The 14,307-nt window shown below is 38.1% G+C and overlaps 2 protein-coding genes across 6 annotated transcripts; one reads left to right on the top strand and one right to left on the bottom strand.

The window, feature by feature from the left end:
* Nucleotides 1-29: 29 nt before the first annotated feature.
* Nucleotides 30-6,114, bottom strand: LOC112278237 (uncharacterized). Of its 5 annotated transcripts, XM_024511444.3 has the most exons (15): nt 5,924-6,086; nt 5,714-5,798; nt 4,787-5,193; nt 4,297-4,464; nt 3,884-4,096; nt 3,520-3,603; nt 3,265-3,381; nt 2,690-2,959; nt 2,410-2,566; nt 1,999-2,076; nt 1,738-1,832; nt 1,292-1,462; nt 1,052-1,126; nt 821-928; nt 30-438 (listed from the first exon to the last, which is right to left on the bottom strand). In XM_024511444.3, exons 3-15 carry the CDS (start codon nt 5,189-5,191, stop codon nt 88-90), a joined length of 2,292 nt encoding a protein of 763 aa, XP_024367212.1. In that variant the 5' UTR covers nt 5,192-5,193; nt 5,714-5,798; nt 5,924-6,086; the 3' UTR covers nt 30-87. The 5 variants fall into 5 exon arrangements, with proteins under 5 accessions (XP_024367212.1, XP_073388004.1, XP_073388005.1 ...); XM_073531903.2 differs by lacking the exon at nt 5,714-5,798 and having other exon boundaries at nt 5,924-6,114; XM_073531904.2 differs by lacking the exon at nt 5,714-5,798 and having other exon boundaries at nt 277-438; nt 829-928; nt 5,924-6,095.
* A 1,920-nt stretch (nt 6,115-8,034) lies between these two features.
* Nucleotides 8,035-11,392, top strand: LOC112278284 (cytoplasmic tRNA 2-thiolation protein 1). Its single transcript, XM_024511535.3, has 9 exons — nt 8,035-8,251; nt 8,728-8,842; nt 9,337-9,479; nt 9,603-9,722; nt 9,947-10,059; nt 10,256-10,389; nt 10,648-10,714; nt 10,809-10,920; nt 11,104-11,392. Exons 1-9 carry the CDS (start codon nt 8,183-8,185, stop codon nt 11,275-11,277), a joined length of 1,047 nt encoding a protein of 348 aa, XP_024367303.1. The 5' UTR covers nt 8,035-8,182; the 3' UTR covers nt 11,278-11,392.
* Nucleotides 11,393-14,307: the final 2,915 nt, after the last annotated feature.

Genomic DNA, 14,307 nt, shown 5'->3' with positions numbered 1-14,307 from the left:
GTCTCGATTTTTGCGCATGTAAGGAGGTATTTGGAAATAAAAATACACAGTAGCTCTCACGTTAAAGAACTTCAGAATGTAGTCCATTTACATATCAAGAAGGCCGCAGAGGCAACCGAAAATTAATTCGCAAGCACCTCCCAAAAAGCACTCACATCCTTCAAGGACAGCCCCACAGCACTCACAGCACTCACAGCCACAAAGACAATCTACATTCGTGCAAATAAATTCGAAACAACGTAAACAACAATCGCACCAATCGCCAACAGTCCCACCAAGGCTTTCCAGTGCGCTCTCAACGGAGTCTGCGATTGTGTCCTCGATAACCGAATTTGCTAGTGTAGCAGCCACACTGCCGAATCCAACGACCAGACCTCCAATGAGCACTACACCAGCAGCTTTGGCAGTGATAAACTTATTGACGTCCATCTTCTTTCCCTGCATATATCATAGATGCATTCAGTGCCAGAAGTGCAAGAAACAATGAAATATATTATCCCTAAAGTTGTTTACTTTCAAATTCCTGATTTGCAATATGCAACTGTTAACGAGTTTTGTTTCACGAAGAGGAACTTGAGACATATGAGGGCGTGTCTAATTCCTCCTCTAATAGCTGAGACATTAAAGGATGCAAGTGCAAAATGTCTGCAATGAATGTACACTCACGCACGAAATTCCTACTCTAATCTTGGAGCTCACGTTGCAAATAATTTTTTCACCTTTACAAAGGAATATCCTAGGATTAAAGTGAAATCATATTATCTGGTAAACATCATGCTACTAGTATAATCAACCCTCGGCAAGTAATTTAGTGAGATACCTTCTTACGTTGACTCTGAAACTCTTCGAACTTCTCTCTGGTTGTCTCAAAGCCTATCATCCGGGTGTATTGACAGGGCAAACCTGTTGATAGACTTAAGTTAACAGCCTGTCATAAGATCGAATGTTGAATTTAGAAACATATTGATCACATAGACGCAGAAATACTTTTCAATACACGAATTACAAATTGGTGTAGGAATGAGCATTGCAGTATCATGTGCGCACTTACTTCTTGTTCTCTGCTTTTGTTTCCACATAACCATGCTTGGCCAGTGAAAAGATCCAACTGCTGCTTTGCAAAAACCTGCGTTGGAGATAATCTCGCTAAGAATAAAATAAAATCATTCAAAAAAAAACTTGTAATCCAAATTTAAAATATTAAAGTTTCTCACATTGTTTCATACTTTTTAAATCACCATTAGAGTAAGGGTGAGTAAAATGCCATGTAATGCTTTCCCTTGATTCTTACCCTATTGAGAGGAAGTTTAGAAGAATTTCTGCTTGGAACCTCAATTTGCCACGTACTTTGATCAGGCATGAGACCCATAACTATTAAAGAATCTGGGAACTTGCCATAGAATTTTCCAGAAATTATCAAAGGATTTCCGCAAAAGAGATCTGGTATTGGAAATGGATACACCTGAAATAACCAATGAATGTGTCTGGTCAACTCAAAAAATTATACCTTTCGCGTTATGGAGAGTGAAAAGCCGCACATATTGGTTTCCCAATCGTAGTAAAAGTTCAGCTCAATTAGAAAACACAGCTTGCTTATACTAATTTGAGGACATTTCCAGACTTCCACAATTGATACTCAAAAGGCTTTCATAACAACAACTTGGACTAATTGCACCGTATTACTCGAAATGATTATCTGCACTAGAAGATTAAAAATATAGAATATAGATGGAATACCTCACAATTATCAGGTAACCTTGCCAAACCAATGTTGGTGAGAACTGGAGCGGCTGTAGCCACCAGCATTCGTTCCATTTGACCCCGAATTTTATCTGAGCATTATGCCAAATCATGAGATCATTCCCTTTCTGTTTTATGAAAAACCCAAGAGTTGGAGCCGACGATGTGCAGTTGGATTTTGAATCTACTGCACCAGAATAAGCCATGACACGATACTGAAAAAGACACTGATACTGAAAGATACTGAAAATAGCATACCAGATTTGAAGGCTACTTCATTCATGCCACGGCCAATTACAGCAAGCATCTTCAGGAAGTAAAAGTTGCAATAGTGACCTGCAACACGCAAAGAAAAAAAATCAGCTTTCTCATGCAAATAACTTCCATAGATATCTCTCCCCTGATGCGTAATGGCGGCAGCATGCAACTTATGCTTGCTACGCAGATGACAAGTGTGCACACTTATCAATTCGGCTGATATTGTCACGAGCTCTTCACGAACAAAACACCTGCACTGACGAACTCGCAATTTAAATGAATATTTCACTTGGTGAATATGGTCTATATGAATATTTAAATTGCCTAGGCTATAGATTCACCAAGTGAAATATCCAAACTGCATTGTATTAGCTTAGACTCTTTCCGTTGCTGGTTGAGTGGACCACCCACCTATTCCGAACGTGGAAATACGAGGCGCCCTTGCACCTAGTGCGACAATACGTGACTGCATTGTGAGACAGATATTCTGCTCCGCACTAACAGCTCCGTCAGTGATCAAAAACACATAAGGTATCGCACCGGGAAAATTTTCAAGAAGTTGGAACGCCTGCACGTTGGAGCAACAGGGAAGTTAAACCAAAGTAAAGATGACATGTGAAACTGCACACACGGTTAAGAAGGTTCCGAAACGCTACATTATTACCAACAAACTAACTTGAGCACTAAGTACCTGTTGAAGAGGGCTGAGAATATCGGTGCCACCTCTGGCTGTGCAATTTGTCATTGACCATTCACAAGCCCGAGCAATGGAAGTTGTGGTTGATCGTTCCATTTGAGGCGAGAATAAGGTAAGATCATGGTCAAAAGCAATAATATTGAAGGAATCCTCTGGTTTAAGAGATTCTAGACCAAAATAAAGAGCCTGCCGGGCAGCTTCAATTGGCTTGCCCTTCATACTTCCACTCCTGTCTAACAAAAAGACCACAGCCCTTTGAAATACCTGTGTTCAATACACCATGTATGTTTCAAGACTAAGAGTTTAAGTATGAACAACCACTACAACATCTCAAACCCAAGCTATTCACGAAGAGCGCTTTGTTTTACTGTGAGCACATGCACCGCTTCAAAAAATTGGAACAGAACGAAGCTGTAAAATAAAAAAATGGGTAGATTCAAATGATTTATCGTATGAGCAGGAGGCTTCTAGAAGAGAGGAAACTTCAGAAAACGCTGTTAAGCTACATAAGAATAGCGCAAGGTATCAATAGTCTAATCTGAAAGTCAAAACTTAATTCCAAAATTTACCTTGATCTTGTTTGGATCTGGGGGAGATATTGAGAGGCAAAACGACCCTCGATTGTCAGATTCACCAGGTTCTGGGTCTTGAAAAATCAAATTTGGAAATATTCCATCTGACCACGTCTGTTCACCAACTTGTAAGCCACTTATGCAATCAATCACATCGTTAGCATGTAAATTCCTAATAAACAAGATTCTGCCTGTTAAAAGATAATATCAGTATTGAAATACAACAGGATAAAGAAGCGGATCGCTGCTTACTTTGTACGAAGCAATAAAATCCTGATTCTTCCAGTCATTTCCTCCCTTCTTAAATATAACCTTTCCATGTTCTCTTAAAATTTCCTGATGTACGACCAACAGGTCAGAACCCTCTTAGCCCTTAACGAAGCACAATGTGTACACGAGAAAAAGCTGGCTACACCAAATTCCGACAAGTTATCATTCTGTCCATGCAGCTTGTATTAATCTGTGTCTAGAAGAATGCGGAATGAGAGAAGGGCACTAAAACTGCAAAAACTGTTGCAGCTGTTGTGCCAAAGACACTCAAATAGAGTGCATCGAAAGCAGAGGGAGAGCCAAAAAGGAAAACTCTTAGCATGAGTTAAAGCTGGTATCTGCACACCTCCATAGGATTGCCAAATGCACCCAATTCTACGCCACCGTTTGTCCCGGTGTTGATTGAACATTTGACCTTTATGATGGAAGACAATTTTGTTGCGATAGGCAGAATATGCTCAGGAAATACAAATGGAACTCGCAATGAGTACATTCCGTTGTCAAATATCATAGACTGGAACCATGTGACTTTAACTTCCAATTTTGCTCCACCCTCCACCTGCAAAGAAGCTTGTGAATACTATCTCATATGCAGCTTATTTGAACAAATCAGACATTAACATAGTACAGGTAATCCATGTGGTCTTTATACAAACCAACTAATGTCTGCTACACACGGTTTACGCCACACAAGAACGAGGGCGAAAAAGCCTGCTTTAGAATTCCTGAGTGCATAGACCAAAGAGAAGAAGGACTCACTTGTGGAATTTTCAGCCGGAAGAGCTCAGGATTATATGTGCCGGGGCCATTTACATCTGCTTGTGTGTTACCTTTTGTACAATAGCTGGCAGCTTCATCCGTAGGAACAACTATGGTAGTGTACAGCCTATCATGACCCATGTCAATCTCGACACTTGATACAGTACCCTAACGCAAAAACGATCGAGGAAATGAATGTCAACGGCGCGTCAGGAAAAAGACTGGCCAGTTGATACCTTCTGAGAACTACATCCTGAAGACGGTGTAGAATTGGGTTTCACATCCCATCTTTCAGATGAATTTTAACAGCAGCCTCCAGATATGAATAACAACAAACAAGTTTATGCCACGAAAATCACTCAGAACTCGCTGAGAACAGACTCTATTTTGCGGGGAAACATTCCTGTTCGACATCATATGAAGTAAGTTGATGCCTACTAAAACTTTTCATCCTTGCGGAGTGGTTTAATTCTCGGCAATAAGTGCATACCTGGTTATCTATAGGGACTGCAAGAAGGCAATCACAACTTGCTTGACTTCGAACGCAGTTTAGGTTCCATGTACACTTCGATGTAACAAATCCCGTGCTGATGCAACATTCAACATTTAACTTCGACTTTTCGAGAGTAAGAGGGACCAAAGCAGGTGGAGGGGGCGCATCCAATGGATAAGTTGGCGGGTATTGTTCATAATGATCGTTGTCCACTTTGGGATTGCCGAAAACTTTCATATCTGTGATTATAGCATAAACCATGGGACAAGTGGGTAAATCTTCCTGTAGTCTAGTTCCATCCATGTCTTGTATTGTAGGACGTGTTAAAACCCCTCCATAATGTAATTGTTCCGCAAGCATTCGGCCAGCTGCAACCGACCTCATTAAAGTATTCACTGCCATAGCTGCAAAACAGATCCGGATCCAAAGGAGTCACTCTCCTTCCATAAAGAGAAGAACTTAAAACAGTGCACTGCTTAGAGGAAGGGAGCGTTTCATATGTCGCCACAACCCTCTTAATGATATTGAACTCACAGTGAACATTATATCCGTGCATTTGTATTTTTTCCACCGATGCATATTTCAACATTTTAACCTCTCGTCTTATATGGCTACTTACTACAGAGGTATGTGGATTGACTCTCTCTTTAAGTTGTGTCTTTCGTATGAATATGCACTATTAATGCAGCTACTATAAATGGCCTCAATCTGGACTTTGTCAACCACTCGAATATGTGTTGTACGTGCTTCTTCATGCGGTATTGAGAACATAGAGATGACAGTCACACCGTAGTACCACACCAGTCAAGGAAGAAACTTCCTTGACGCCAGCCAGTACCACGATCAAACGTGCAGTACGAATAATTTAGGTTCATTGAAAAAAACTTATTACAGCTGAAACGTGACACATCAATTGGCCGAAACCTGTAATGTAGGTGGAATCTCGGTTTCACTCATGAACCCCAAAGTTATATCTTCTCCTTTCCTCCCTCACTCTCTCTCGCTCTCTCTGCGAACAATATACCACACACAAAAAAAAAACTTCTCATTCAATATATCCTTAATAACTAAAATAAAAATAAAGTAAAAATGAGACTACAAACGGAGTCAACGGAGTTTAGTAAACGCTCATACTCATCAAAGATCAGACAGGATAAGCAATATCGAATCCCTCGAAGCTCCAATCTCAGGTCCCTCACAAGGCACGCGATGAAGAAGACGGCGCACCCTCCACAACTCAGGACCAGTAAAGTGCAGAACGTGTGCGGAAGTGTGAAGTTGGCGGAGAGTAGGAACGGTAGTGAACAAGAAGGCTATTAGAGTCTCTTGAACGCTGACACTGGCGAAAAAGTTTTGTTCTCGGCCGCGGGTTTAAGGACGCGGACAGTAGCGACCGGTCCCCACACAGCTTGAGAGCGAATCGGGCCGCGGGGTCCGCAAGTGGCCACTGTCCCCGACCGAAGAAGCCTCAGATGCAACCAAAGTGGCCGTCCGAAGCGCCGTGAAAATCTCCGGAGTGGATTGTTAACGTCGTTGACTATATCACAGTCTAAATACAACGATGAGGCCTCGACGCCCTATCGATATGTCTTGTGCAACCCTGATGGATCCTAACCATTCTAATCCACTGCACTCAGCACATCTCGACATTCTCCGAAACCAAACTCCACTCGCCAAGTACTCATCGACAATTTGCAGCCAAGGAAACCGACGTCGAAGAGCACACGCCAAATTTAATGTGCTTGACTAAGCTGGATCACACTTCAATTCGATGTATTTTGCAAGTTCACTTCACTTCATGCGACATTATATATAGATATATCTCAACAGTTGCTAAAAACATACTAAATGAGCTTCCGATCGTGAATATTCTCGTCGACTTCTCTTCTTTTGGTCGTTGAGAAATTGCACCCGCTCAAGGATTCCCATCAGACGATGAACTCGATAGGTCTAATGATGCAAGAATCGCATCAACGGGCATCTACCGTCCAGTCAGCGAGATTTGTATCTCATTCTTTCGGACACAAGGAGACTTGAAATGCAAACTTATTCAAGAGATTCATTGTCGTTGTAAATAGATTGTTCAAGATCAGTCAACCCGACAAGTCCTTGCGGCCGCAACGTAACCGTGGCTTTTGCATTTTTTTGTTCATGCTTCTAAAGGACATGGTTATTGACATTTGAAAATCAGAAGAGTGAAAACTCCTTATCTCTTGTTCTGCACCATCTATACTTTACAAGTCTTGGGCAACACTTTAAGGTGTTAGTCGTATCACCAAGAAATTATCTGACATTAAAATTCACAAAATCGAAGCAATCCATGTTTTTAGAATTTATATGTTTTTTAGATGCATTAACCCTAATTGATGTCAAATTGTCTTTGATAGGGACATGATCCTCAAAAATGTGGACCATGACTAATTTTTTCAAAAAATCGTCTTGAAATAATTCATTACTTGAATAAACAAAAAAAACCAACATAAAAACAACTTTTCACAAAAAAAATGCTCAAATAATACTCTTTTATTTAATGTTGTTTTTTTTTTTATCTTTATGTATAATTAATTTATAATTTTCAACACTACTAGAGAATAAGTAAAAAATTCTTATTTTTATGATATTCAGATTATAAATTTCAATTAATATGTGTAAGTCAAATAAATTATTACATTCTTGATAATAATAGTAATCATAATAATAATAGGAGAATGTTGAATTGAACTAGGCTTTTACTAAATTGACCCACCCATCTTAACTATGATGAAAAAAAAAAAAAAAAAAAATGACATTTAGATTCATGTCTCTTGGATCCAAAGCCAATGAGAACCAACCACATTCATTATGGTTACCATATTCGTCATCATAGATAGGTCAAATTAATAAAAACTTGGGTCTATTTAACATTATCCTAATAATATTATATGGCTAGTATTATACATATATACTATGTCAATTACATGTTCATAATCGATTCATTTTGTTATAGTTATGACATACAATAGAATCGATTCAGAATTTCTCAATTGAACTTAAATTACCTGCAAAGGTAAAGTATTCCACCTGAATGGTGCAAAGACACGGTGATGGGTATTCCCGTGTACTGGGGCAAACTTTCTCCGTCGCTTTCGGAAGTGCCTGTCACCGCTTTTTTCATGGTGATAGACGGCGCCGGGACTATCAAGTTGCACCCAAGACCGCATCAACTTGAGGAAAGTTCGGCTCCTCTTGTCGCCAATTCTTCCATTGTATTGCATCAACGCCGTGCGACTTAGCTTTCAATGTTTGAGATTACCCGGCGCAAGCTCAAGGCCTTGCTTCGCCGAGTTTTTGTGTTTGTTTAGGGTGCGAGACTGTCTTTCTCGGGGAGGAATTGCATGCATTGCTCTTGAAGAGATGGTTCGGCACTGTGAGCTTTGCAAGGCAAAGCGTGCTGCCCTGGTCCGGCCCAGAAACCGACAACAGGTATGCAAAAATTCTCGTATCAATCGATTACTCTGGTGTGTGGTGTATCGATGAATTGGACTCATTCGTCAGTACGACGTATTAGAGTGCCAGCCAGCGATTAAGTGGACTTAGGGTTCTGTGAATTGGTGTTTCAGAATCTCACCGTTTAGTTTTATTTATTTATTTCTAATATGTGGAGCGTCTTGAATTACTCTTTCAAATCACTCTCTAGTCGTTCTAGAAGTAGCAGGTCAGCATGAGTGGTTTGTGGTTTTTTGTCATCCTGGCATGGTCGTATCAGCACGTTGGAGAACCTAACGTCTGCTCTGAAACACAATCTTATTCGAAACTTCGCAGAGTTTGATGGAGGATTTTTGAAACAGTATTTTTTATTTTTTATTTTATTTATTGTTGTTGTTGTTGTTGTGGTTATTTTTTTTGTTCTGTTTTTTTTTGAAGAATCTTACTGTAATGGATCACTCGGTTTGGTGCAGGTTTGTAAAGACTGCTTCTACACTGCTTTTGAGGAGGAGATCCATCAAACTATTGTCGACAACAAACTTTTTAATCGGGGTGACCGCGTTGCTGTCGCTGCTTCTGGTGGTAAAGGTGAGTCTGAGTCGCCTGCTTAACAACTCCTGCTTGTTTGGCTTAGTGGACCTTTCCTGCCCCTTGGATGGGCGTTGCAAGAAGCTATTGCCTTTGAGTTGCTATTGGCATTATTATGAATGGGCTTGTCTGCTGTAACTTGTGGATCCTCCACGTCTTAACGTATATGTAGGTCTAGGATTTAGGGTTTAGACGTAAGACTAGTAAAATTACTCCTTACAAAAGAAGCATCACCATTATGGATGAATAGTTGGTTTTGACTTTAGACTTGTTGGGGCACTAAACCCTTCATATGTATTTTTATGACATTTATTTGCCTATGCTCATCAGACAGTTGTTAAGTGTCTTTTAGAGAAATTACAGAACAATCTTGTTGAAAACCTGGATGAAATCAATTTCATGTGGCATAAAGTGTCAGTAAAAGTACCAGCATGTAGTAAGAGTAAGAGATGACTAAATTTGCCCGCAGCTCAAGTTGGACGATGGACTTGCAGATTCAACAGTGTTAGCACATGTTTTAACATTACTGAATAAGAGACACGACTACGGCCTGGACTTGTTTTTACTATCGATTGATGAAGGTATTGCTGGATACAGGGACGACTCCCTTGAGACTGTAAAGCGGAACGAAACACAGGTGCGGATTTTTGTTGTTGATCTCTAGTTTTTCTGGTAAGATGGCTGTAATTCTAGTGTTATGAGAGGTTAGACTGGGAGAACGCTTGGGTGTTTAATTTTGTTGTTTATATTTTTGTTGCAGTATGGAATTCCTTTGGAGGTCGTTTCATACAAGACACTGTATAATTGGACTATGGATGAAATAGTCAAAGAAATTGGGCTGAAGAACAACTGTACATTCTGTGGTGTATTTCGCCGCCAGGTAGACGTCTAACTCAACTGTTTGATGAATGTGTTTACGGAGAGCTTAAGTCAGTTAGCAATGAAGCAATCTAATAACAAGGAATTAGTTTCTTTTCCTACAATCCTATTTGAGTAAGACGGGTTCACATTGGCGTTTTCAGCGGCATGCTTCTTGTTGTTGCAGCCTGCAAGTGTCAGCTAGCTTACAAACTGCGGTTCTTGTGTGGTGCTGGATGTGTGTAGGCTTTGGATAGAGGGGCTGCTAAGATGAAAGCTGTCAAGATGGCTACTGGTCACAATGCTGATGATGTTGCTGAGACCATCTTGCTCAACATTGTTCGTGGTGACATTGCTAGGTAAGACTGTGAACCTATCATAAAAAATGGATGTATAGCGAGGCAACTAATTGTCAAAACTGCATTCACCTGGCAGTGCCTAAAGGACATTCAGAAAAGTTATCAGGATTTGTTTTCCTTCACAAGCATTCGATCAAGATGGATATTATTTTTTCCGCTCTTTCTTATCTATTAACTTTGAATCATTTGCATGCAGATTAGCGAGATGTACTTCGATTATAACTGGAGAAGAAGGTGCTTTGCCACGTTGCAAGCCCTTTAAATATACGTACGAGAAGGAGATTGTAATGTACGCATATTTCAAGAAGCTGGATTATTTTTCTACTGAATGTAAGTCCTTTTCTATAGTTATTTCTGTTTCAAAACTTAGGTTCTTGTTTCCCTTGAGACCTTGCAGTTTTGTGAAGATAGTATGAGCTGTTCTAATGCCCTAGTAGCATACAGGTCAACATATGGACTTGCCTCTTACATGCTCTGAAACAGATATTTGATAAAAAACCGGCGGATGTTACCACTCATTTGCGTTGAAGTCTATGTCTATTCTGGGGATCATTGATTTTTATCAGTATGTGCGTTTCCTGTTTTCAGGCACTTATTCTCCAAATGCTTATCGAGGGTTCGCACGTGAGTTCATTAAAGATCTCGAAGCTATCAGGTTCTGACGAACACAATTTCTCTCGTCGATATGCCTGTATCTGTATGTACCTGAGAATCCTTATAATTTAACACATTCTGGGTGTGTTGATCAGGCCGCAAGCAATTCTTGACATCATAAGTTCTGGAGAAAGATTTAGGATAGATTCTACGGCTAAGATGCCAGAACAGGGCTTGTGTGAAAGATGCGGATACATTTCAAGCCAGGTAAACTTTCAAAAGACCCGTAGAAAACCCAACACGCTTTCTGCTGAAAACGATGAGTTTTTGTTTGGAAGATTTTTTGAGTTGCCCAGATGGGTATGTCACGTGTTGTGGGCTTGGGATTTTGCATTTTATTAGTTTGAAGTTATGTCCAGGCTCATCTTCGAGCTGATTATGAATGTGCAGAAATGGTGCAAGGCTTGTGTTCTGCTTGATGGTCTAAATCGTGGATTGCCCAAGTTGGGCATTACTCGAACACGAGGCAAGGGCTTGGCAAATGGTGTTGAAAATGCTAGTGGTGGTGGTAAACTAGCTTCCAAGGATGACCGAAGTCCTTCGAAGGCTAACATTGACTTTTAAAGTTTTTAGATAGTTATCAGAAATTGAGGAAAATATCACATTTAGGCAATCTTCTTTACACTGGCATTTGTAAACTTTTGCTCACACTCAATTGCATATGGATTCATCAATTTCATATTGGTTTTTTGTATAGATCTTTGCACGTATAAGTCATTGGATTAAGAATAAAAGACTTTTCAGCAATAATTAGATTGTAATAATAAAGATTTTTTCATAATGAAAGAATGAAGAAGAATATTAAATTATCCTTAACAGTAGAGTAATCAATGAAGTATTTTAATAAAAATGTAGATTAGATATGATATAATATTAATGGTGAGTTTTATTTAGGATTTTTCAAATTTAATATTTATTTATTTTGTATTATACATATTTAGTTGTAGTCAAAATATATGCAATCAAACTTTTGAACATTCTCTATAATTTATTACATATTTATACTAGATGTAATTGTAATAGATCATATATTAGTCTTCTTATATTGTTTAAAGCATATTATAAATTATTTTGATATAAATATAAATCCAATATAAAATATTAATTCAAGTTTGCTTCTTTATAATGGCATATTTGTTACAATCAACTAAAAAAAGAGAAGATTTAAGAATCAATTTTGTTAGAAATTTTTTATGTCATAATTTTGTGTAAGTTTTTTAAATTGTTGAAAATCTTATTATTTTTTGGTGATTTATCTCTGTAATTTTGATAGTAGATTTCACAAGGAGAAGATGAATATAGATGGATATAAAATGATGAAGTCAGTTGTTATTAAACAACAATCTTATGTTAGAACAATAATTAATCTTAAGCTTTGTAGAGCTAAAACAAATCTTTATATTCAAAAGACAAGAAAAGAAGTTATAATTTTTTAATTTTTTAATTTTTTAATTAATTCAAATTTAAAATCATTATTGAATTAATTTTATAATTGCAAATTTTAGCTTAAAGATTGAAAAATAAAAAGTCAAAGTGACTTAATATGCTTTATTGCAACTTGTTGAGCTATTAGATCAATGTCTATATAGAGATAGTTATAGACTTGGATGCCAACTTGCAAAGTTGTAACTAATTATATAGCAATGTCTCTAAAAAAGCTTCAAAAGACAAATATCTTTTTGAGTTGGTTTCTAAAAAATAAGTGAGGTGAAAAGCTTAGATTCTAATCCTATCTTTGAGTTGACTATGTATTTTAAAATTAGAATTAATTTGAATTGTGCTATAAAATTAGCCTTAAACTTCCTTAAGGTGGCTATTTTTTTATTTTTTAACCAAATATTTCTTCTTACTTTTGTTTGTCATGGCAATGCTAGTTGACATTGTAAAATCTTCATATATGAATAATTTATCTAATATAACTTCTTTTTATACATTTGATATTAAGAAGTTTGTTATTGGTTTGGAAAAACGTAAAGCTTCTTGTTGTGAAGATCTTTGTTGCTAATTTATGTCTTAGTTTCTATCCTCTTCTTTGCATTACTTTATTCTAAGTTATTGGACAAATCTTCACTTGCATCGAATCCAACTTACTTCATTTTAAATTCTTATAATTCAATATAAAATCAATGGAATAATTTGAGATCTTTTGCAATAAATTACATATTTTATCTCTTCATACTCCAATTTTCAAAGTGATTGATGACTTAAATCATTTATAGCAAGCAAATCTCTTAAGCTAATTTCTTGGTCACTGCTTTTTCATCACAATCCTATATCTAATTATTCTTTTGTGTATATTTCTTAAAGCAAACATCAAAATATTTTAAAATCTAATAAATGGATTCTTGAATTAATAAAATAAATATATTTTAAATTTCATAACCACAACTTTCATAAATATTAAGTGATGACCCTTCAAAGTTGTTGTTATTGACTTATATACTTACTAAACCTTCTTTTAGTATTAATCATCATTCAAAAATTCATCCAAAATAAATTCTATCCATGAGCAAGTTTTCATCTATAATTTTTGAGATTTTGCCTACTTCTCATATTGATCTTGAGTTCTTGATTTCAACACCCTTCCACGATTTTATTGTAATAACCCTTGTAATGTAGTCTTCTCTTGTCTTGCCTTGTCCTAAAACTTGAAGGTAGATTATTGTAGTATTGCCACTCTAGCTGTTGTCACGGGTCTCTTCTACTTATCACTTGATTTCACCCTAAAACACTGCCAGCAGAAAACCCCGTTAGTACTAGTCCCGCAAACTGGCTCCTACTTCCGAATACTGTCACCACAGTTCGGTCCATGTAATTCCAGACTCATGATGCCAACAAACTAAATCCCTGTGGCTGTCAGAGTTCTCATGACTCCTCCGGATCACTCGGGACTCGACAGGGACTCTGCAAATTTCCCCTCACACTGCACGTTGCCCCTGCATCGTGTGGTCTCTTGGTGTGAGGGAGGTGGTCCACCCAACTATTCCATTGCCACCTCGCCACGGCTTTCTCATAGGCTTGGGGATCGCCAGGGCTCCAAACCTTTTGACTCACAAGTGCAAGAGTGAGATCCTTTAGACCCTTACACCCTGCTCCATTTTTGAGAGTCAATGTCTTCATTGACATATAAGGTGTATTTGTTTTTCCATTCTCACAGAATGTTTACAATAGATGTTTTGCACTTACATCCTTCTTTCTTTCTTAGGTAGCTTGAAGGCTCTTTTGTCTACCTAGCCTCCATTCAGAATTCTAGTCTTTCAAAAGGTGGTAGGGATAAAGGAGGATTTATTAGTTTTTTATTGAGAAGGGACACTACTTCTTTCTCGCGCTTCTCTGCAATTTCTTTTTGCCTTCAATTTACTTAAGTTTTCTTAATTTCATGGATTTTGAAAGTTTACATCTTCCAATGTAAATAATAGGAAATTACTCCCCACTTAGACTTAGCCTCGGCTGTGGAACTCCTTAACTAGGATCTGTCTCACCCCAATACCCTTCCATACTATATAGAAGTGACTTGCTATCACTCAATGTGAAACCCATTTAGGAAAGGCCAACCGTTTAGGCCTGGTTGCTCAGAGTCTTACATGCGCCTCG

This window comes from Physcomitrium patens, chromosome 25 (assembly GCF_059467195.1).
Source record: "Physcomitrium patens ecotype Gransden chromosome 25, ASM5946719v1, whole genome shotgun sequence".
Lineage (NCBI taxonomy): Eukaryota > Viridiplantae > Streptophyta > Bryopsida > Funariales > Funariaceae > Physcomitrium > Physcomitrium patens.
Note: the sequence above shows the minus strand (reverse complement) of the source record. Positions and strands in the feature narration are given on the sequence as shown.

Bases quoted from the DNA above. Each gene is read 5' to 3' on its own strand.
- LOC112278237 (XM_073531903.2), bottom strand. The intron at 3,604-3,883 runs GTGTGCAGATAC...GTCGTACATCAG, and splicing joins CATTTGGCAATCCTATGGAG to GAAATTTTAAGAGAACATGG. The intron at 1,833-1,998 runs GTATGCTATTTT...CATAATGCTCAG, and splicing joins TGAAGTAGCCTTCAAATCTG to ATAAAATTCGGGGTCAAATG.
- LOC112278284 (XM_024511535.3), top strand. From the start codon at position 8,183: ATGGTTCGGCACTGTGAGCTTTGCAAGGCAAAGCGTGCTGCCCTGGTC. The intron at 8,252-8,727 runs GTATGCAAAAAT...GGTTTGGTGCAG, and splicing joins GGCCCAGAAACCGACAACAG to GTTTGTAAAGACTGCTTCTA. The intron at 10,390-10,647 runs GTAAGTCCTTTT...TCCTGTTTTCAG, and splicing joins GGATTATTTTTCTACTGAAT to GCACTTATTCTCCAAATGCT.